Below are 23,418 nucleotides of genomic sequence, written 5' to 3'. Positions count from 1 at the left end.
ATAAATAAAGTGCTGAGAAAAAAAAAGGGTCTCATGTGAGCCTCGGGAGAGCTGCAGGTGGGGGTAGAGGAAGGAGCAGCGTGGCCACACTCGTAATCTCCTCGTGCTCATGTCTGGCATTTGTCAGGCAGCTTGGCACACTGATAGCGAGGTGACAAATGGGGAAATAGGAAGGGCCTGGGGACAAGCTTCCACCTGTCCCTGCTGCTGGTCTAGCAATGTGCACCTTCTCACCGACACGCACCTCCTGCTCTGACCCCTGCCCCTATCTGAGAGATAAGGGTTATCTCACCTCCCTGCGGCTGCTGGTGCCAGGGTGGGCGAGGACAGAGCCCTGGCCCCCTGCCTGAGCTGCTGCCCAGACATGGGCTGGGGAAATGGGATCAGCGGTGTTCAGCTTGCTATTTTCATATTTCCCTGGAAAGAGGGCCTGTGTCCTCTCCATCCTCTCTATCAGAGGCAGCACCCAAACAGGTCCCTGAGGAGCTGCAGCATTGCATGGTCCACCTGGGCTGCACGGGAGCTGCTTCCTATGCCCTCAGGCCAGCGTGGACAGCCCCTCTTGGGAAAAACGACTCCAAGCAAGGGGGACTTGTGGATCTGCAGGGCTCCTGCTGGGCTGGCAGGGAAGCGTGTGTTGAGAAGTGGTGCCAAAGCTGGGAGCACAGGGGACCTTCAGGACACAGCGACAGCCCAGAGCATGACAGGAATGTGCTGCATCCTGCTGCTTGATACCGCAGGCCTGTGCCAATGGGGAATGCTTCCCTTATCTGTCCTGCTCTCACCCAGCCCAGCCTGAGCATATTGTTTCTTGATCCCGTGTCCCTGCTGTAATCTCAGGCAGGATGGTGTTTGCTCCGGGCTGTTTCTAATGCACTGGGTATTGTCCTCTTGAGCGCATTGGACAAAGTGATGACAAGGACCTGGTAAAAAAAGTTTCTTGTATCACTGCTCAGCTATGCAGGGCACTGGCAGCCTCCTGTCACTGGGACATTTGGGCTTTCGGTTGGGGTCTGGCACTTTCTGCTCACCCTGCCGGAGGTGATTAGAGGAACACGTCAGCTGAACTTTCCACTGTATAAACAGTTGAGATTCCAAGGTTAAAGTAAAATGATTTTAAACCCTGTCATCTTTCTGGTATTGCAAAAACAAAAGGCTTAACGTTCAGAAGTGCCAGTGCTCATCTCTGCCCTCTGTTCAGCCCTTTGCCCCAAACCATGAGTACCACAAGGTGCCTCTGACTCCAAAAATGAACTTGAGGATCCTTCAGCTTGGGTCTTTCTTCTGCAGAAACCTGAGGGCTGGGACAGTATTCCTGCTGCAGCTGTACCACCTTCTTCTCATGGCATCCTATGGTAGCAAGCAACTTCACGTTGGACCCTAATGTGCTGTGTGTTTCACCCTAAATGGGACGAAACTGGCTCACAAGGACACGTTTTTCCCCAGCAATGTGATAGAAGAGCATTGTGAAAGGGAGAAATTTAAAACTGAGCTAATCATTTTTAAGCCAGACTTTTTGTTTTTAACAGTTTGGTGCCGTAAATCTCTGTTTACCACAAGCTCCTGACAAGGCAGCTGGAGAGATGCTCTATCCAAGATTCAAGCTCATTTGCTCAGCCTCCAAACCTCAGCTCCAGGGGATAAAGTCATGCTCAAACTGCCTCAAATGTTTATATAGGGGGAGATTTTTTGAAACTTTTTTTTTTTTCCCCTCTGTTCTCTCCTTCAGTAAGGGACCGGGGAGATCTTACTTGAACTCTCCTTAAAAATTCCTCTTCAGGCAGAGTCCTGGAACATTTCACCTTCAAAGAGGAGAGCTGCAACATGCTGGGAGTGGAGCAGCTCCAGGGCCAGGCTTTAGAAGCTGCTATACATACACAGCCTGCATTTCACAGCCCTCAAACCAAGAGCAGAAACATTTGTGGGGCAGGACAGAGCAGTATCTGAGCCTGGAATATTTCATGTCACTTAAGACGGTTTCTGAAATGAAATGAAAGTCAGAGTGCTTCCTGTTTCAACTCTCATTTTTGGCTTCTCTCCTGTCACTCCAAGACCCTTTCTGTCCCAAAGCCCTGCCATTGTGCCCAGCTTGCTCTGAGCTCCAGAACAGACCCTTCAAATGGGATTATGCCAGTGGAAATGAGCCCATGGATTGAGAAACTGTAGCAACAGAACAAGCAGCTTCCAGGGGCAGAGCAGCTCTCAGTGCCTCATTGGAGACCTGAGCACCAGTTTGGACATGTGGAGATGGCCCCAGGCTTCAAAAATACAGGTTGCTGTCCTGTCACTGCAGGACCCTGATGGCTTTCCTGCTCCCTTCTCTGCTTTCAGACCTCCCTGTCCTGGCACCGAGCCCTGGTGAAATTTGAGTCACCTTTCTGCTCTGTGTTGGCTCCCACTCCAGCTTCCCTGCAGCAGCGTGGGGGAAGTAATTGTGGGTGATTCTTCCTCCCTCCTCTGGTGGGGGGAGGTGATGGAGGAAAACCAAGCTTAGGCACAAGGCAGGTTCTGGGTCCTGGTTGGTAGGAGTGTACCCTGTTTGGGGGTGCAGGCCCCCGCTCATATTCTCCAGCAATTTAGCACCCCGAGGGTGCTCCACAGGCCAGGGACACAGCATCCTGCTCTGCTGGGTCCTGCATACCACTAGCACCAGTGGTAATAGAAAAGAGAACCACAGCTTTGCTGAACTGGGGCCACTTCACCCCCATTTACTGGGATGTGAGAGCTTGGCAGGGCTCAAGTGGGAGAATCTGGGCTGGTCTCACAACCACACCTGTGCATTCAGGTTCTCTCTCATGCTGAAGGAAGGAGTGTCTGTCTCCAACGGTATCACTTCTGTGCTCAAAGCCTTGGGGAGGGAAGGGGTGTAAGAAGGGAGGTTCTTTCTGAGGGAACGTGGCTGAGCAACTGTGCATGTTTCAGTGTCACTGCTCTGAGAGTGCTGTGCTCACAGGCTGTGCTGGACTGGGCTGGTTATTGTGAAAATAATGACATTTAAGCAATAACTGCAGCTCTTACATCCAGGTTGGTCACTTCCTGCTGTCTCTGTGGTATCTCCTCGTCCCCTCGGCAGCCCCTGCCCCACTCCACGCACACACACAGCACACACATTCCTGTCACTACCTTTTATGGCCTCTTTCACAGCCGAGTCAACAGGAATAATGTTCTTCTCCACCAGCTCCAAAGGACCCGGCCTGAGCGCAATCTTTTCATTGAGGTCGTCTGCCAGTCGGGCTCTTTTCAGCTTCATTTGAGTAGACTGGATGGACCCCTCTGCAGCCGAGTCTAAAAGGCCAAACAGAAGCATCAGGACCAGGGGTTCCTGTGGGCACAACACTCAGTGAGAACCTGCTGCCCTTCAGCACAGCCTCTGGGGCCGTGGCCAACGCCTGAGCGTGGCTCAGCACAGCAGGATCTGCTCTGCTACACTGGGTGGGGTTTGGGGCACGGGTCCTTCTCTGAGCCTCAGGCCCAGCTTCTTCATTCCCAAACAAGAGCTTCTGTCTACCAGCCTGGGCTTGCAAACCCAGCCTGCAGCTGGAGCATCCTCTGCAAGGCCCAGGAGTGATCTGTGATGGAAACTTCATCAGCAAGCTGCCACAAACAAGGGCCGAAGGGGCCTCCAGCTCCAGCCTGCCAGGAGCACACTGGCTCCTTGTGGGCTAGTGCAGATGGATCCCTACTTCTGGGAAACAACTGGAGAATAGGACCATTGCAGTGCTTGACAACTGGAGTAAATGGCTTACACTGGAATTAAAAATGCTGAGTCTTGGACTGTGGGCTTTTGGAGGTGACATGACTACAGTGCTCCAGGACTTCAGGGAAGAACGAGCTGGAGAGGAGCAGAGCAAAGGCAGGTAGATCTGGAAGCTACAGCCCTGCCAAAGCCAGCTGAGAAGACCCCAGTCATTGAGGGGTGACAGAAGAATAGCAACTTAAACAGAAAGATTTCCTGAACAAAGCTATCTGGCTCCTCTCTTGGCACAGGTGTGAGTAGTGAGGGAGTGGCATTCTAAATCAGACCATTTCTAAACCCTTGAGGGTCTAAAGTAAGAACAGCTGCGTGTAGGTTGTTCTATCTGCAAAGCCTGGACACTCTCTGGAAGAGACACTGTGGGCAACACAAGCTACAGGGCTTGATACCATGGAAAATTCTCTGCAGGAAGTCAGGAGAGCTGGTCTAGGGCCATTCCTGGCCTCAGGTTATAGAGACAGTGAACACAAATGAGCTCCTTGAGGTGACCAGTAACAGAAGGGGTGCCTGTAAAGCACTTGGATGATGCGAACTGTCTCACCTGGCCACTTTCAATCACCTCTAGGTCCTGTTATGAACAAAATGGGTTTGTAAGTCCACGATATGCCAAGACACAGCTCCATGAAATGCAGAGCAGGGTGGACAGATGTGTGAGCAGAGGCTGCAGGTAAGGGGGGTGTGGGGCAGCACATGCATCTTGCTCAATGCACAGCCAGGCACCCTCTGCTCTCTGCAGTCTCTCTCCCCAGGCTGGCTCTGCCTGTCCCTGTCCATGCCCAGGGACTGCAGCTGCCTCCATGTCTGGTAACAGCCCCCACCTCCAGTCCATCTTGCTTCTATTATTTAACCTAAGGGAAAGACACTCTCCATCTCTTAAACAAGCAACGGTGCTAGCTTATTTTAGGGATGGAAACCCAAGGGAAAAGCAAGGCAGCAACACTGATCCAGCATGTGACGCTGGCTCAGCCCTCCTGCCTGCCTGAGGGGAAAAAGAAGTAGAGATTGCATCCATGCTGAGAGCAGAGGGCAGCATTCACAGCTGCCAGAGAGTGATCTGCTTCTTCCAGGCAAGTGACAGGACTCAAGGAGGGAGGGAGGCTGCACATCCTCTCTGTCTCTAAGGATCTTGTTATCTCTGGAGATAACGAGGGACACTGTGGTGTTCTGCTGTCTGTGATGGGATACAGCCCTGCCAGCTCTCTGGCTGAGAGGGAACACCAGGATGGGAGAGGAGAGAGCTGCTGTGGCTCACGGACTGATAGCAGGGCTTTTCATACAGCTCTGCTTGGGTCACTGACTGCACAGGCTGTCACATAGGATATCCAGAATTATAGCAGCACAAAAGATGTCCAGCTTTGGGAAGGTGTTACAATGACCTGCTACAGGGATTTCAGTGCCCTGAACAACAAATGCTCTGGGTTTGCTCCTCATGATCAGACATTGGCACCAGTGTCTAACAGAGTTCTCTCTCACAGCTGTTCTGTACCTCACTGTTCCCTAGAGCATCTTACACTGCTCCCTGCAGTAAGATGGGAGAAAGATTGGATGGCCTTGGGGCTGTGTCTGTCAGGGAATAAAAGCATGTCCTGCTTCCTGAACATCAGGTCTGGACAGAATTTCATACGTGTCCCACTTGAGTCAGCCCCCCATGAGCAGCTGGGACAAATAATGGCGATGAGATTCCTGAAGGGACACAAGAGGGGCAGGAGAAACACAAGTGCCAGGGCAGGAGACACAAGGAGTATGTGGGAGAAGCTCGGGCAGTCTTACCTTGTAGAATGTGCATATTGACCAGGTCTGAGCGCTCAGGCCTGCTTCTGATCTTGTGCTTGAGATAATCTTCAGTCTGCAGAACACAAACGCGAAGTTACCTGGCTATAGAGCAGCAATAAGGTACTGAGAGCACCTGCCCCTGTGCCATCCCACGATTCTTTTGGATTTATGGCAAGCTGGGTTGAATGAGCTCCTAAATGACATTTTTCATCACTTAAACACTGGCTTGTCCTTAGGCAGAAGCTCTTCAGAAAGGGAACAGCGTGCACGGAGCTGCTGACAGCTCTCTGTACCCACTGCTTTGCAATCACTGTTGGTCTTATGCCTAAAATGTTATGAGAACTCACAGGAAGGGTGAGACTTACTCTCTGGGAGTGGTGGGCCTGCACAGCATGTCACCTCTGAGAGCTGCACCAGGGCAGCTCCGGAGTGTCCTGGTGGCTTCTGTGGGAAGCCCAGCACTCCAGAGTGAGAGATCAGGTGGAACAAGTCATGAAGCCACTCAGACTCTCTACCCAGGTCAGCCACGAGGCTTAACCTTCCTGCAGCCTTGCAGCCCCTGTGCTCTGTGGTTCCTCACCCAAGCTATGATATGGGGTTGGGAAAATCTACTTTGCAGTCACTGCAGCTGAGTTTGCAATGGACACAGTCCTGGAGCTTTGTGCCAACTCCCTCATGGCTTTAGGAACAGAGAGGCACACAGAGGTACAGTAACACCATCCAAAAGGGCCAGAAAGTCAGCCTTGAGGGCAGATGACCTCAAAAATACAAATATAGGCTTATCCCCTGGTGAAGAAAAGCTAGAGCTCAACTTAGACAAGCTCTTAGCTAAGCTGAGCTGCAAGAAGAAATAGTACAAAAATTTTACATAGTTCAAAGAGGTTAAAATCTTAAGGATAAATATAAAGGAATAGTACAAGCAGCTGGAGCAAAATAGGAAATCCACAGTACAAAATGTACAGGATCATGAGAAAAAGATCTTATAAGGACTTCTGCAGCCAGGATCAGGCAATGGAAAGTGCTATCTGTGTTCCATAAACAGGAGAAATAATTGTGCATACTGCTGAGATGGCTACAGGATTTAATGCCTTTTAAAAACCATCCTCACTAAAAAGATAAATGGCTCTTTATCAAACAGGTGGCTCAGCCAAGAACCTTCATCAACAAAAGAGAAGAAGCTCCAGTTGTCAGGGTGGAGAACGGGTTAGAGGGTTCTCAGAGGAGTTAAAAATTCCTGAACAGTTTGAGACACACGAGGCTAGAGTAATAGCAACTATAGCAAAGGAGAGAATAATTTCTAGCTTTAAAAGAGACGGGAAAAAGAAACTAGGAAATTATAAAGCAGACAGCAAGATATTGGACCAAGTAATCAAACAATCTATATAAATGAATTTTGAAGATAGCGAGGAGGTGAGCAACAGCCAGGATGGATTTATCAAGAACAAGTCACATCACACCAACCGAAATTCCTTCTATGGAGAAATGACAGTTTTCTATTGTGGGAATAAACAATGAATGTCATGCAGCTTGACTCGGAGCATGTTTTGACATTATCTCACATGGCTTTCTCACATGCAAGCCAGAGAAATTTGTTCTGGATAAGACTAATATAAAAAAGGAGCATAGCTGTGGATCACCAGAGGAATTGGAAATGGCTCAGAGTAGAAACAGAAGAATTTATCAAATCCTATTACAAAGCAGTTTTTCCTGCTAGCCAATATATTAATTAATGCCTTGAATGATAGAAGACATACTCCTTAATTCTGAATCATTCAAGGCCAACAGATTACAGTGCACCATGATTTGGCACAATTGATGATCTGAAATACATGTGCTACAGTTTCAAGAAGGACATTTGGGAAGGACTGTGTTCAGGTCACAGTTAGCCACAGCTAAGCCAGCTGATTAAGCACTGCAGTGGATGAAGACTCAATGCACCAGAGATGCTCCTGCAGTGGTCCCTGGCCAGGGCCTTAGAAATTAGTTACTCCATGCATAGGAAAAGTCTAAAATGCTCTGGAGACTCCAGTGATCAGCAGCTGACCCACAACCCCAAACCAGCAAGGAAACACAGCACAGGGTGTCAGCTGGGCCCTGTTCTGTGCCCTGCATCTGAAAGGGTCCATGGAAGGGTCTGGGCAACAGCTACAGACATCACCATTGAGCCAGAGATGGCATCATTGAGGGGGCTGAGGGGAGGGGAGGTTGGTTGATCCAGGGGTGAGATGGCTATTGGGACACAGGATGTGAAACAGCTTTAAAAAGTGCTGCAGGAAAAAAGAGACACAGTTCTGCATATCACACAGTGGAGTGCTCAAACTTCAGCAGAACAGCTTGGGCTGGGAATCAGGGACCACGTGCTCACAGCACAGGTCAGAGAGCACCGGAGCAGGTCACTGGCAGTGGGGTGTCTGTCTGTCAGTGCTCACACACCAGAGCAGGCTGTAGGGCAGTGGGGTGTCTGTCTGTCAGTGCTCACACACCAGAGCAGGCTGTAGGGCAGTGGGGTGTCTGTCTGTCAGTGCTCACACACCAGAGCAGGTTGTAGGGCAGTGGGGTGTCTGTCAGTGCTCACACATCAGTCAGGACCGGCCCAGTGGGGTTGTTCTGCTCTGGGGCAGAGGCACGACAGCCACCCCCGCAGCCCCTCCATGCTGAGGGGCCAAGCCCTGCTGAGCCAGACAGCCCCAGGAAAGCCAGCCTGCTCTCTGTCCTCCACCCCAGCAATCTATTATAGGACATCAACTTCAAAGTCTGCTGCGCTGGCCTGATGCCAGCCTCTAACATAGCCAGTGACATGTTTAAACAAATAATAGACATTTTATTTACTAAAGTCTTTACAACGCCTTACCCTTCCCCCATATTTTTTCCCAGCTTATTTCCACCAACACAATCCCATGCTTGGACCGTGTGTAGGTTTGCCTGGTTCTTGTGCCAGGTCAAAGCAAGCTGGTGTCTGCACCTGAGTGCATTTAAACTCATGTAATGCATTTCCAACTAATCCTTAGATCAGGTCCTGACTTGGGCTCAGCTCCAGCTGCTGTCCTACAGCTGCATTGCTGCTGCAACTTCAGTTCCTTTGGACCCTGGCTGTTAAAAAGCTGCATTTGCATCTCTGGGGTGCAAACGATGAAGACTTCAGATGTGAGCTTTCTTAACACCAGTGAGGCAGAAGAGCTTTCAGGACACATGGACAGTTATCTGCTTTCTCTTTGTACAACATCAGCTCGGGGGAATATCAGCTAAACAACAAATGCCTTTGCGTAACTGTCTGGAAACAGCTGCTGATCTTCCTGGTCCCAGGTCTAAGCAGGGCAGCTTTGAAAGGGAATAATGTTTGTTATGGTCTGTGCTCAGTGTCTTCATTACCACTTTCTGAAAACGCCCGTGGTTTGGGATAGACTAGACCATCCTTCCCCTTTCCCCAGGCAACTAGCCAGTGAATGCTTTTGAAGAGAAAGACAGAGAGACACAAATGTATACTTTAACTGTAAAATATATGACACTTCAAGGATACTTTGGATTGCTTGAAATTTTGTAAGCATACTAATTTTTCAGAGTCATACTGTATTTCTTGTGCTCGCCATTTATTACCACGGGAGACTTGGGGCAAGGGATTTGGAGTGTGTTTAAGTTCAGAAGAGCACTTCCCTGTATTTCACAATCACTTTTCCTTGCAAAGGTCCTTTCCCATGTGACTACAGGCACGTTTTGTAGATTAATGGAACAAATTCTCATGTTCAAGCAAAACCTGCATGATTAATTGCTTCCTTTTCTGGGATCATCCCTCCAGCTTGGTCAAGGCTGGATTGTGGGTAATTGGAAAACCAATGTGATTTCCCAAAAAGTGATCAGGTCACAGAGTTTCAATGTGTTCTGGAAATGGCTACTGCCTTTGGCAGTGTTTGGGGAAGCCTGGTAATGGGGTGGGTGGGAGCCTGGCCCATTTCCCCCTTGGATGTTGTGTCCTGATGGCCAAGCTGCACTGCCGAGCTAAAAGCCAGAGCTCCTGCCTGGTGACAAGTGGGAGTTCCCTGGGGGTTTGCTCCAGGTGGCACCTGCATTGCCCCTGCACACTTGCTGACCGTGTTCCCTCAGTCCTGGCTGCTGCTGGCCCTGCTCTGAGCTCGCTGACAGCAGTGCAGAGGAGCAGGCTGTGGATGTGACCCGGAGGGGGAAGCAGCAGTTCCACTGCTTGGACATTTACTGCAAGGACTGACAAAGACATGCTGAGCCGTGCCCTGCCCACAGCCTTTTGTAAAACACGGGGCTGCTGTAAAACCCCACAGCTCAGGGCACTGATGCCCCCTTTGCCATTTTTTTATAGCTTCCCTGCTCGGAGAAGGGTGCTCCAGAGCATTTGTGAGCCCTGGCTTGGCCTCAGCATGTCTGGAAGCAGGGCAGGCACCCTGCCCCTCATCCTTGGCCACCTGGCCTGCATGGAGGGTGCCAGAGGAGGGGACAGTGGTGGAAGGTGCTTTCAAACCTGGTGATCATGCAAAGCAAGCCCATGTGTTCCCTCACTGGGATGGCTGCAGGAGTTACCTTGGCTCGCTCCAGACTTTTTCGCTGTTCATGGAATGCAGATGGGCTTTTCAGTGCTGCAACAGGAAAGAAAGAGGAGCAGTCAGCACAGGAGCGGAAGCAAGCAGCTACCAGGATATTCAGCAACAGCATTTTAATGAGTGCTATAAAAATAGCAACACAAACGAGCTGTTCTCTTTATTGTGCTGACTAAAAATAACTCAGGAAAGCTCTGGGAAATCCCATGCTCTCAGCCAGTCCATGGCAAGAGAGCAGGGGGGCTGGAGAGCATGGGGAGAGCAGGAGGCACGTGGGCAGGGAGGGGTGCAGGCTTTGAAACACAGTGCTCTGTGGGACACCTCAGGGAGCAGATACATCTTTTCCCTGTCCTGTTCCCTGCAGGTCCTGGAAGGCACCACAGCTCCAGAAAACAGATCCGGGAAGAGCAAACACCTGTGAGGGGCCTCACCTGAGAGTAAAACCTGTAGGTGACTAAGGCTGGAGGTCAGCAGGAAAATTAATGCCTGCCTCAGCTCGTGGGGTCTGTGGGGCAGCCTCCAGCGAGGGCATTGCAAGGTATTCCTTTATCCCTCTCCTGTCACTGACCATGACCGGACATTTGTCCTGTCCTCTGCCAGGTGGTCCTTTATCTCTCTCCTGTCACTGACCATGACTGGACATTTGTCCTGTCCCCTGCTCAGAAGGAGCTGTGTTACATGAGACCTCCCTGCACGGAGGCAAGCAGCAGACCATGTCCTCAGCACCTCCTGACTCCAAGGAGGATTAACCCAGAGGTGCTCCCAGAAAAAGGCCAATAATCCCTGGCTCTTGGACCAGTGAACACCAGTCCCATGGAGCAGTCTGTACTGGAGTCATGGAGAACCTTGCACATTTCCTTGTTTACTGTGGTTCGGTAGAAATCGAGACAGAATTTACATGGTGAAGGGGTTAATACTTCTCACATCCTACAAAAATTCTTTTCTGTCTGTGTAAGCAGACAAAACTAACTGTTCCCGTTGGGACAAGGAAGGGGAAGGTGTCCTGACCCACAAAAACAGTCTGCTGCAACTCTTTCTTTGGCAACAAAAATTCTCTTTCCATCTTCTGAATGGGATCCAATAAAGACAGAAACTATTTTCATGCAGGCCTTGTTATCCTCCATCAGTCTAGGGGAGGATGAAAAGAAGACTGGGGAGAAACAGGAAAGGTTTGGGGGTCCTCTGAATTGACTTTTGGTAGTCAACACCCAGGCAACCCCTGGAACATCCAGTGAATCACAGAAAAACCCAGAAGGCACATTCCTACTCCTGACATTTGGAAAGCAGACAAACAGACAAGCTGGTGTTGCTGTGCCATGCTCCAGTGAGCAGCCACCAGCACTGGTGACAGCTGGTTTAATCAGAAGCAAAATCAAATAGTGCACATGAGAAAATGAAGTTAGCAAGAGAGATGAGTTTCCCCGCCCTGCTCATGTGAAGTACTGACATTGGCAGCGTGCTGCAGGCACTGACCAAGTGCCATGCTATTCAAGAGGAAAGTGCTGCGGAGTTTAGTAATTTACCAAGATTTTTGGAGGAATGATGTGGGTGCTGCAGCTTGTATTAGTCTGCAGAACAAATACAGACATTGCTAGCACTGCTAGTTCAGAGGACTTGTCAGGGGATGACATTTCAGCATGAAATGGGTGAGGGCCTGGAGGCACCAGGGCAGAGGTGCTGTGTGTGGCGTTGGTAACCCTGGGACAGTGGCTTTAAGGTTTCAGTGAGAGGACGAGGTGGTGGCTGTGTGTAGCAGGAGGGCCTTCAAGCACAGGTGTTTCTGCAGTCCATCACAGTCAGGGGGACTCACCTGCTGGTCCTCAGAACCAACATGGCATGGGAAGATATGGTTAACAAAGCCTTGTTTTTCATAAGGAATGCCTGCACATGCCCAAGCCATGGGGAAGCTGGCTGGGGCTCCCATGTATTAAATGCTAACATCTGACACTTCCTCCTGATGTCAAATTCAGCAGTTAAATTCTGCATGTTTGTTTTTATAATGGCATAAGTGCCTTTTCTTCTATTACTTTCAGTGAGTGAACCGTGCTCAAGTTTCCCAAAATGGTCTTCTTGGACAGAAACCAGACTGCAAAATGTCAGCCTAGAAGCTGGGAGTGCAAAGAAGCTGTAACTAACAGGAAAATACCCTTCAGTTGCCATCAAATAAATTTGGCTGAATACTTTGCAGTGTGTAAGGTTTGAGATGTTGGGTGCCACGTGTGACAGTGCAGCCTTGCAGAGCAGCCCCAGGTGTGCAAACCTCTCAGGGGACACTGCTGCCCCGTGTGTGTGCAGTGGGGTGTCCTGCACAGTGTCCCAGTGTCCCCACCTTTACTGACTGGACTTTGCAATTTGGGAGATGTTAGACATATTTTTGGCCACTGACTGTGTTCCTAGTTCTTGCATTACTCTAACAAATACCACAGTATTTTGTTTAAAGCTTCAGTTCCTGGAGTCTTGTGATCAGAGTGCAGGCGGCATAAAATCTGAATGTTTAAAGAAATAAACAAACAGGTGAAAAATGGAAAGGGTATGCATTTATCAGCCTTAAAACCCCATTGAGCATTTTGGCAGTCATGATTTTTGTCATCCTGCTCAAGTTTTCCTAATGCTTGATGCTGACAATAGTGTCCTGAGAAGGCGTCTGTTGCTTGGCCCAGTCCTTGGGCGGGCAGGGGATGGACAGGGTGCAGCAAGCAGTGCTAGAGCCATGCTCTTAGAGAGGTGGTGTTCTGCTGCTTAGGCAAGAGCTCCATCACAGTCTTCAAGGGCAACCAGAAAAGACAGAAGTGACACAGCCTCTGGAAAATTGTGACCTTAGCAGTGAACCCAAGGGGTCCTTGATGAGACAGAAAGGATAATCCTCTACCTGGGTCCCAGGTAACCACAGATTTGCACATGGAGCCTGAGCTAGGTCAGGATGGAGTATTCCACTGAGCAGGGCTGAGCTCCCAACATCCTTTCTCCAGTGGTGCTACAGGTTTCATGATGCACCTGCAGGTGCAGAAGGGGATCGTTTTCATTCACTGACTTTTTGGGCTCTAGCAGCTTTCTGCTGCAGAATGATTTTATGACAATGCTCTCCTGGAGCTCGTCCTTCAGGCTCGAATGCCAGGCGAGCAGGGGTGGATGGGGTCAGAGAGGGAACACATTTGTCACTCTGCAGCAAGCAGCCCCTGTGGGGGTTCACTGGCCTCAGGTGTGCACTGACAGCCCTGCCATGTGGGATCAGCATCTGGGTACATCTCAATCCTCCAGGGGCTGCCTGTCTGCACCAGGGCCATGGCAGTTCCCCAGAGCTGCCTTCCTCCCCAGCCTTCTGGAATGAGCCCTCTCATCCTCTTCCTTGTCCTGTCCCAGAGGCTCCTGGCTTTTACAGGAGGTTCTCTGCCCTTGCCTACGTGAACAGCTGTGTGGGTCCTCTGCTTGAGCTGGATATGCTTGTCCTGCTACAGTGATCTCTGGGATGGGGAGCTCTGCAGCTGAAATTTTGGATGGTGTAAGGTAAGAATCTCTCCTTGCTTCAGTTTGAGCAGGGGCATTATGGTCTGTGTGACAAATGCACTGTACAGCACCAGGGATCATCAGATTTCTGCAGGGCAGGAAGGAAAGTCCTCCTGGTAGTACTTTGCTCCGAGCTGTGTGGGTCTGAGCGGGCAGCTGGTGCCAGACAGTGCCCCAGCAATGCCCAGGATGAGCACAGCCCTCTGAGCCAGGATGAGAAAGGAAGAAAAAGATACTCACGTGGCATGATGCCTTGGTCTGCCAGCTGCTCACGGGTCCTTCTCTGCTGGAGCCGCAGCTGTAAAACTGTGAGAGAGAGACTGTCATGGAAAGGGGCAGGATGGTACTGAGGTGCTAATACAGGGACAAAGTGTGTGGGGTCTGCGTGTGGCACAGAGGACTGGCACGGATCCCTGCTGCTGCTGGACCAGCCTTCTGAACAATTTAGCTCATCCCATCACCCAGGTAACCATGCCTAACTTTGAGTTAGTATCATATTCTACACCTTTGCTTTTGCAAATTTGTCTTCAAGAGGACACCCTTATCACAAGGTAAAACACAAAACTCAATTCCGTGCTTTCCTGCTGGAAGCTCAGTACAGCTTGCCATGAGGACAGGCATCTCAGTCACAACATAATTGCAGAATTCCCTGCCCACCAGCACAGCCCCAGGCTGCTTCTCCTGAGCAGCCCTGAACGAGCTGGGGTTGGAAGGAAAAGAAAGGCAGGAACAGCATTTTTGTCCTGGGGTTGGAAGGAAAAGAAAGTCAGGAACAGCATTTTTGTCCGTGGGAGCAACCTGCTGAGCTCTGCCAACAGCTCATGTCTACAGCACAGCTTTCCTGGGATGTGGGATGGAGCTGAAAAATAATCCCTTCCAGAGCAGTCCCCAAAGCATGAGGCTCCCTGAGATGCCATTGCTTGTGACTTTTCCGTGTCCTCTGTACAAACCATGTTTCACATTCAGAGCAAATGTTTAGTGAAGGCCTCATGTGGGACAACGATCTCCTGCCAAATTCCAGCGCTTCTTCGGACACCAAAGATAGATTCTTGCTGCGAGGGAAAAATGTAGCCTTCAGTATGTGGTAAAGTCTGTGTGTGTGCTGTTTGCCTTAAGCCAGGGTGAAGCTGGTGGCTGAAGTCACTGGCAAACCTTGCTGCCAGGAGAGTCTCCTCTGCCCCATGGCACCACCCCCAGTCGGTGCTGGTTCTGCCTGTGGACATGGATTTAGACTCTCACACTCTGGGTGCCTACATTGCACCCCCTTATCTGCACCCCCTTTGCAGAAGTCATCCCCCTTGGGGCCCTCAGAACCAAATGAGGCAGCCCATGCTTTGGGAATGCCCATCTTTCCTCCTGGGCTGTGCAGGCAGGTTAAAGGTAACCAGCTCCTGGCTGGTATCTGACACAGGGTGAGCTGTACCCCAGTTTCTCTGTGTGGAACCTTCTCTGGGAGTGCTCACAATACTGAAGAACTGTGCAGAGCTTGGCACTTTCCCTGAGGAAGAGATGGATCTTTACGAATAGGTGAGCTAAGGGAGGTCAGAGACTGTCCAAGAATAAAACCAATTTGTCGCTCACCCAGGAATGGTTCTCTACTCTCCTAGTCCTGGTCCAGTGCCCCAGGCATTAGAGCATCCTGCCTTCAACTGAGGCAACTTACACACAACATCACATTATTAACAGGAATCAGAGACAGCAAAGCCTTCTGGAGTCACACACACCACCCTGCCAAGGACACAGCAGTGCCCCATCAAGCTGCAAAATATCCCGAGGGAGGATCCTCCATCACTTCCCTTCACAGCTCCCACGTGTGCCGAATTATTTGCGCCATTTCACTCCAACTTCCGACACAGCCAGGCCAAGTGGTGCACCACATCCACATTGGCAAAGGCGATTCGAACAGTCTGTGCATTCAGGGCCCGCATTCCCTGCTGCTTCTGCTTATTTCACAGCCCTTCCTAGCAAACAAACAATTCACCAGCCTCGTGGAGCAGCCAGCTGGTGAGGAGAAAAAGGAGAGGGTACAAATCCCCTTGGAGCATAGCTTGGAAGGTGATGATGATTTCTCGTGTGGTGGGTGTAAGATTCGTCATCTGCCCTGATGCAAGAAGTGATGAGAACGTGTGGGTTTCCCTGCCACAGCTCTCCCACTGCTTGGCTACAGGAGCAGTGCTTGGGAACCCAGATTTCCCAGATCCCACTGCCTTCCAGTGAGCAGGGCACGGTCTGGGGGATCCCACCTCACTGCAGCTGGTCCATGCTCCACCTCACAGCCTCTCCTTTGCCTCCTGCCCTGTGGATAGACTGCCACAGAGGGGATCTGGGACTGTGTAATGATAATTTTGTGCGAGGAGAAAAGGTCTCCAATTTGGTTTTTGTGCTGATGGGTAGAAAGGCCATGACCCAGCAGTGTCACTCACTGCTCTGGTGTGAGAGCTGAACAATTCCACGGGCAGGTCATGGAGCTCATTGTGGGCCGTGCTGAGCTTACAAACATCCTAAGTCTGGCCCATTCTTAAACTACAGGGCAAGGGGAAAAATTTTATCCATCCCTGTCTGTTCAGACCATCCTGTCAAAAAATGTGAGGACAGGCCAGTGCAAGTACCAGCCATTTCCAGGAGCAGCACACACTCAACATTTGAAGCAGTTATTTCAGCCACCAAATATTCATCCCAGTCTGGACCTCCTCATGCAGTAGGATGCATGACTTGACTCTCAAATATCTCTGTGAACTTCTAAAACCTGTTGCAAACCACCTGAAGAAACAAAGTGGACAGTGTCAGACAATAATGCTGAACATGCCTGGACAAGAGGGAAGCAGCCTCTGAGGCAGTGCTGCAGCTTGGCAGATGCCAGCTTAGGGCTTGCACCTTTCCCTTACAACCAAGAGCACTTGAAAACAGGGCTGGAGGAGCCCCTGGCACCATCCAAACCACCACTTAGCTGCTTCTTTCCTTGAAATCTGTTGAAGCTGTCTGACCCCAGCTGCGTTCCTGTCCTCTTCCTTTGCTGCGTGTCTAGAGGCCTGAGCTCTGAGTGCTGTACAGGAATTAAATTGTCATAAATATTCTTATTTTTCAAGGGAACTGCTCTGCTAACTCTTCAGAGGAACATGTATCATACGAAGAGTGATGGCTGGAGCACTGAAGAGATGATCTTGGTCCCACCCTGCCCAGCATCCTTGTTACCTGCCTGCACCAGCTTGGATGGTGAGAAGCGCCAGCCAGGGAGCAGCCATGCACACTGGTCATCCTGTGTGACCACCAGCTGGGAGACAGCCTTTCTTTCAGCAACCCTGCTGCCTCCTGGGGTAGCCCACAATGAGAAATCCTCCTGGGATGGTGAGACACATGGCAGACCTATCCCAGTGAATTTGCTCGTGTACTTTTTCTGTCAGAAATACTCCTCACTTCCATGCTAGCACCAGGTCCCATTCACTGATATTGGCTTCCAGAAATGTCCTGTGCAGTAGGGCTGTGTCAGTGGTGCAGACAAGACCTCCTGGCATCAGTCACAGCTGCCTTTGGTGGCCCAAGCTTTGAGCACTGCCTGTGACTTGCAGTCATGAGTCACCCTCCTCTCTAGGAGCTGAGCTCAGAGCTGTAGAAAGCTCAGAGGACAGCTTGGGCCTTGCCTGGCCTGGTGATGCACAGAAAAGACATGTTCAAATCTTCACCCCAGGAACAGGCAGATCCAGCCATCTGCTTCAGCCTGCCAGGACACTTTGAGGCCAGTGCTCAGCAGACAGTCAGGGTGGGATGGGATTTTATCACCTCCTTCAGAGCATCCCCCCACTGGGGTATGGCCAGAGCACCCCCAGCACCATCCTCTCTTTGGGGAATTGCCTTGAGCAGCACAGGGGGCTGAGCAGCATGAGGCACGTGTCCCATGGAGTGGGGGAAGTGCCCTCCTCACAGGGCTCAGGACTGGGACAGGCAGGCAAAGCCATGGCTGACATGATCTAGGGTTGGGGCCACTCTGTCTCCAGGAAGGAGACCACTGAAAGCAAGTCCCTGCCCCTTCTGCCACCAGCAGCTCGTTCCTGCCCTCCATGGCTCAGAGCTGGGGTTTGGGGAATGTGAGTGCACCTCAGTGGTGCACAGGATGGGGACAGCTCTGCTGGGGTGGGGGGAGTTGGCAACAAATTGGGAGTGGGGAGGGGGGGCTCCTGTTGGCAACAGCAGCAGTTTAGTTGCCCATCAAACAGCAGCTGAGCAAAGGTGAAACACAGGGCAGTCCATGGCCGTGTACCAGAGGAACCTGCTGACCTGCCCCTGCTCACACACTCGCTGGCAGAAAGTGGCCCTGCAATCAGAATTGCAACCAAGTCCAACTCCTGGCCTTATTTCGGACCCAGCCACCTTTGAAAGGCAGGACTGCTGCAGGCTGTGAGACTGGCTTTCCATAAAATGTCCCAGGTATTGTGTGAGCCTGATGGGGGAGAGGAGCTGCCCCCGGGGTCCTTTGACTGTCCCAAGGTCCCAGCAGGGCAGGATCAGGACTGGCACTCTGGCAGGTTCAATCATGTTGTTTGTGGCCTTCTCAGGACTGTGTCTGTTCCTTGCAGCTGCACCAGGAGCAGGAGTCTGTTCTCAAAGCAGGGTGTGGGCAGGACCATGGGGCTCCTTCCCAGCTGAGCAGCAGGCTGGCACCAAACTCCAGCATGGAGTGACTCTGAGCTGGGTGACAAGCCAGCCAGCCTCCTGGGTGCTGACAACAGCAGAGCATCGAAGGACTCGCTTTTCTGGAGCTGCTGTTTTGCAAAAACACCTTGGCCAGACTTTGTCTTGAGCCCCTCCATGGATCTCATGGAGCTCACCTGCTCTGCCCATAGCCACGAGCCACAAAGTGATTTCTCTGTAACATCACATCTCCAGGCCAGTGTTATCCTCTGACAACGTGGCCTTGGTGGGACCTGTGTGAGCAGAGACAAAGCCCAGAGATGAAGCTGGAAATGGCACTGCTCAGCCAGGACAGCCATGGACAGCCCTGGTCAGTCCTATCCCAGGAGGGTGCTGCTTTATCTCTGCCTGTGATGTCACCTCGGAGCTGGGAGCATTTTGCTTCTAACAGACAGATGTGCTACAACTGTGTGTGTTACCTGGGAGACTGCACCGAAAAGTCTCTACATTGGTGAGAACTACATTTCTAACCCCAAGTCCAGGTCTTCAGGTACCTTGGAAGAAATACTAGGCTAGCACAGCTGGCTAGCAAGGAGCCCAGACCACCAAATGGGCACAACCAGCTGTGAAATCCCTCTGAGGGCCGTGTCCTTCATAACAAACCCAACCTCACCGTGGTCCTGAGAAAAGGCTCTCACCTTGGAGTCACCCCTTCAGCATCCCCGTGAGCAGCCCAGACAGGTGTCCCCTGAAGCACAGTGAGGTCCATTTCGATCTGTGCTATAACACATGCTTGGCTGACAAAGAAACCCATGACTGCCCACTAAAACACTGAGGTGTAAGAGGCCAGAAGAACAAAACCAAGCACAAACTGATCTACATCAAGGCAGCGTTTTACAAAAACTTCACAAAACGGTCTCATCAGTTACAGTGAGGCCGTGGTTTGAACACACACACTGACTGTGACCTGTATGAGTTCACAATCTGAGAGGAAACACAGGCGCATGCTTTATCTTTGGACACCACGAATATCAAAATAAAGGTTCTGCCAAAACGCCTGGCCAAACACCCTACCAAGACTTATTCTCTTCTGCCTTTATTGACCTGCTGATTTTGGTCCAAATTGCTCTCGCCACCGGAGGCAGACAGAATAAATTCCTCTCCCATCTCAGTTTCATTCAAGCCTTATGTGTAAGCATGAATGCTTTCCTGCATGGAGCCAGGCAAGTCTTCTCTGCAAACCCACACCCATGTGTCCACAATTAGGTCTTGGTACCCCATGCCAAGCCATGCAGAGCCTGATTTATTGTGTTAAACTTTCACTTCTCACCAATTATCTGAATTACCACTGAAGTTAGGCAGATGTTGGCCTTGTAAGCTCTTTCCATATAGCTGCAAAAAAAGGGTCAGGGTTAAGGTTGGATCTGCATTTGTCAGCTTTGTTTGCTTTGTCCGATGCCAGTGCTTCTCCACTGCTGGAGAACAATTGGTTTGTACTCAGAGCAAGAGATCACATAAATTATCATCTCTGGGAAGAGTTAAATGTGTTTCTGGAACAGCACTTAGATGTCCTGGTTGATGTAGTGCAATCCCATTGACAGCTGGATCGTATGGGATAGCATGGCAGACTTGAAGAATCATCATTCCTGCAAAATTTGTCAGGATGACCTCAGACCAGAATATTTATCTTTGACCAAACAGACAAAATAAAGAGGCACACAGATCCTTGAGGATGGGAAGTGGGACCCTGCAGGACTGCAGCATGGTGGTGATTTTCCCTCTCTCCTCTGGAGCGGATCCTGGTGCCTGGCACTGGGATAGCCACGGTCCCTCCACATGGCACAGCTGTGCTGGTCCTTCATGGGACCACTGGAGAGACAAGGACAGGAGAAACCTCTGTGGCACTCAAGGGGTGCTCGCTGGGCACACTGTGAAAAGGCACTGCCACCAGCACACCAACCTTTCCTGGACAAACACATTTTCCTTGCTACTGATGCTGTCAGATGGAAGTGAGAGACCGGAGAGCTGACCCTGGAGCCACAGCAGTGCCACCATCTCCTAGCTGCCACCTCCTTGCTCTACTTTCTGCCTGGTGCATAACATGGAGATTAAAGGGATTCTGGGATGAGGAAACAACAAGTAATGTATCTCTAGCTCCCCTTAGCACACTCACATAGCTCCTTCAGCTGCTCAGCATCTGCAGGCCGTGGAGAGACAGCAAAAGTTTAGTTATTAAGATTTACTTCAGCCCTCTTTAATATTGGCCTGGAATCCTTCAAAAGGGATTCAGACTCATCATGAGTCATGGAGCACAGCTAATCCTTCCCAAACCTGGGGAGCAAACAGAGCCTCACACCTGCCGGCTCCAGAGCGTTTCCAAAGCGAAGGCGCACGGCTAAGCGTGGCTTGGCATTTCGGGGGCTGATCCCTCCTGCCTCTGTGCAAGCTACACAGCTCTGGAACTGCTGCTGCCCCGTGTCACAGCCCCTGAGCCATGCAGGACGGTGTGGGGCACAGCCATGGGCTGTAGGAGACTTTCAACCCTCTTCCAAGCGAATGGAGGTTGGTAAATCAGAGCTCTGCACCTCCTGCCATCCTTGTGGGGCTTTACAGCTGACAAAACCTGCACACAGAGCAGGCATGCCACAGGAAACTGTCCCATAGAGACTTTGCAAATAAACGAGATTCCATTAAATGTTAGTTCTTTCTTCTCTATTCCCCATGTTATTAAAAATCCAGCACAAACTGAAAGCAGCTTTATTGACTTATTTGGGTTTCTCAGCATCCTGCTCTCCTCCCCTGTCTCACACACTCTGACAACCAGGGTTGTGCTGTGGGCATGTCCCACGTTGCCAGCGGTCACAGCCATGGGGACAGCGAGGTGCAGACACGCATTTGGGATTTTGGTGAGCCCAGCTCCAACAAAATCAATAGGCAGAGAAATCTTGTCAAATGGGAAGCTTGTCTTTCACCAGGCCATAGCAAGGGATAGCGGCTGTGGGAATAAATCATGGACCAAAGAATGCCCCACAAACTGACTGTCCTAGAAATGCTGAAAGGCACTAGAATTTATGGAAGCAAAGACCCGCAAAGTTTACTTTTCTTGGAGAATCATTTGAAAAATATGTTTAGAGAGCCCACTGTTGGTTCCATAGTGAAGCCAGCTTACAAATAAACCAGAAATGAGCCTTGAAAACAATCCTGGTTCATTTGAAAAGAATGCAGGGACAATGCACAGCCCGTCCTCCTCTCCTCAGGGAGGTGGCAGTGTTGCTTTGTACATGCTGGAGGAATTGTTACAGACTGAGATTTTTTTCAAACGAACAGCAGTGTACCATAATATACCAACAAAATTTAAGGAATGACTTAATCTAATGAAATGTAAGATCAGAGAGATATGGAAACCACACCAAAGACCTGGACCCAGGCTTTGTATAATTCAGCCAGGCTAGGACACTTGTGTTTGCACACACACTCTGGGGTTTTCAGCCAATTGCCAACTTTGTATTTGCTGAGAAAACAAAGTTCAAGTTGACCACCCAGCTATCTAAGAGATCCTGATAACACCACTCATGTCTCCCATCAGTACCATAAATCTCCCATTTCATTATCTACAATGAGTAAGGAGGCAAAAACACACACGGCGTGGGTGACATGCCAGACCGGGTGCATGTTCCAACGTGACTGCCCTGTCTGGATTTAAAGCCTCCCATACGGCACACGCAGCTGATTTATCTGCACATCCTCACAGATAATATTCCCAGGGAGAACTTCACCTCTAGGGAGGTCAGAGAAAGCACCTTGACAGCGTTTTTTTGGCATTGCTGTTAAAATTTGCAGTATGTTGTGACCATTAAAAAAACTGCGAGTCAGGATACCCACTCCCAAAGAGAGCATACTTACTATAGATGCAGCCAGTGGCTAAAGGCATGAACGTCCAGCAGAGGGGCTGATCTAGAAGCCACCGTCCCATAGTTCACCTTCACTCACTGAACATCCTCGGAGAAGCCCCTGCCCGGTGCTTCCCCTGACTTATGAGCTGGAGGCATGTTTTACTTGCAAGCCCTCCGCGAGCGGCAATCAATTGTGTGCCTCTGGTTTTATTTCTCTGATGATGTCACTTTAAATACTTTTCATGTTCCATTTGTTATTTTTACTTCTAAAAATGACGCATTTCTTCAAATTCATTTTTCTGCAATTAGTCACAACTTAATGGAACAAGCTCGGCTGCCTGCCTGTCAGAGAGAGTGTCAGGCCCGTCCTCTCCGTGGTTATCCCAGACGGACCTGCAAGAGCACCTGGAATACACGGACGGCGTTAGGCACCTTGTTTATCCCAGATGCCCTTTTGGCTTCCTGCCCAAATCCTTCACAGCAGGGCCAGAGAAGGAGAAGCGGGAACTGCAGTTTTACCAAAATAAACCACAGACATAAATCAAAGACAATGAAAAACCAGGAGGAAAAAAGCTAGAGAGAGGAAGGAAGGAAGGAAGATGCATCTCTCCACTTGTGGAACAGCCTCTGTAAGAGCAAAGCCGTGACAGCTCTACAACCCCTCGAGTCTTTTGCTCACATGCTGCTTCCGAACATTTAATGCAAAACAGTCTGTGGCTGCGGCGTGACAGAGAGAGAAGTTTTAAGAGAAATCTCAAGGTTTTCCCTACCTGATCTGAACTTGCTCCGAATCAGCAAGGAGTGCTCAGACCCCAGGAGTGTCATGGTGACTCAGGGACCAGATCCAGACGCCCCTCACTTAAACCATTAACTTCCTCCACAGGGAAAAGCCGACCAAGCCGTGGCTGGTGCTCAGGATTCATCCAGCTCTCCTGGACTCTCTGGGTGCTTTTACAGCCGGCTGGCAAGGAGCAGCAAGTGGCTTTGTAAGATTTGGTCCCATCCAGCACTGACCCTGCACAGACACCAACTGCTCCCCCTGTGCTGTGTTGAACTAATTAACGTGGAGCCAGCGGGAGCCTCCTCCCGCCCGGAGTTTACTACCAGCAGCTGGGTGTCCTGGCTGATGTCATCGTCTAGCGGGGAGCAGCGACTATCGGAAAGGGTCTTAGCAAAGACAGAAGTTTGATATCTGATACTAATTACTACCGGCCGTACGCAGCCAATCCGGGCGCTCCCCGTCGCAGCCGATTTTGGGAGCCGCTGGAAATATCAACAGAGCCAGGGCTTAACTCTTTGCAGCGTG

General features: G+C 50.5%; 1 protein-coding gene across 5 annotated transcripts in view; it reads right to left on the bottom strand.

The window, feature by feature from the left end:
* MYOCD (myocardin) overlaps positions 1 to 23,187 on the bottom strand; it is a 36,319-nt gene extending 13,132 nt beyond the window's left edge. For 3 of the 5 annotated variants that reach the window (XM_082294374.1, XM_082294370.1, XM_082294371.1), the window contains exons 1-5: positions 22,883 to 23,187; positions 13,834 to 13,899; positions 10,073 to 10,128; positions 5,525 to 5,600; positions 3,124 to 3,285 (exon numbers count right to left, since the gene is read on the bottom strand). In XM_082294374.1, the coding sequence (XP_082150500.1) occupies positions 3,124 to 3,285; positions 5,525 to 5,600; positions 10,073 to 10,128; positions 13,834 to 13,899; positions 22,883 to 22,937 (415 nt within the window). In that variant the 5' untranslated portion in view covers positions 22,938 to 23,187. Of the gene's footprint in view, positions 1 to 3,123; positions 3,286 to 5,524; positions 5,601 to 10,072; positions 10,129 to 13,833; positions 13,900 to 22,882 lie in introns of those variants that run through there. The other 2 variants (XM_082294372.1, XM_082294373.1) reach the window with 2 other exon arrangements.
* Positions 23,188 to 23,418: the final 231 nt, after the last annotated feature.

The sequence above is a fragment of the Coloeus monedula genome (assembly GCF_965178545.1).
Source record: "Coloeus monedula genome assembly, chromosome: 19".
Classification (NCBI taxonomy): domain Eukaryota; kingdom Metazoa; phylum Chordata; class Aves; order Passeriformes; family Corvidae; genus Coloeus; species Coloeus monedula.
This window is presented reverse-complemented; position numbering and strand designations above follow the sequence as displayed.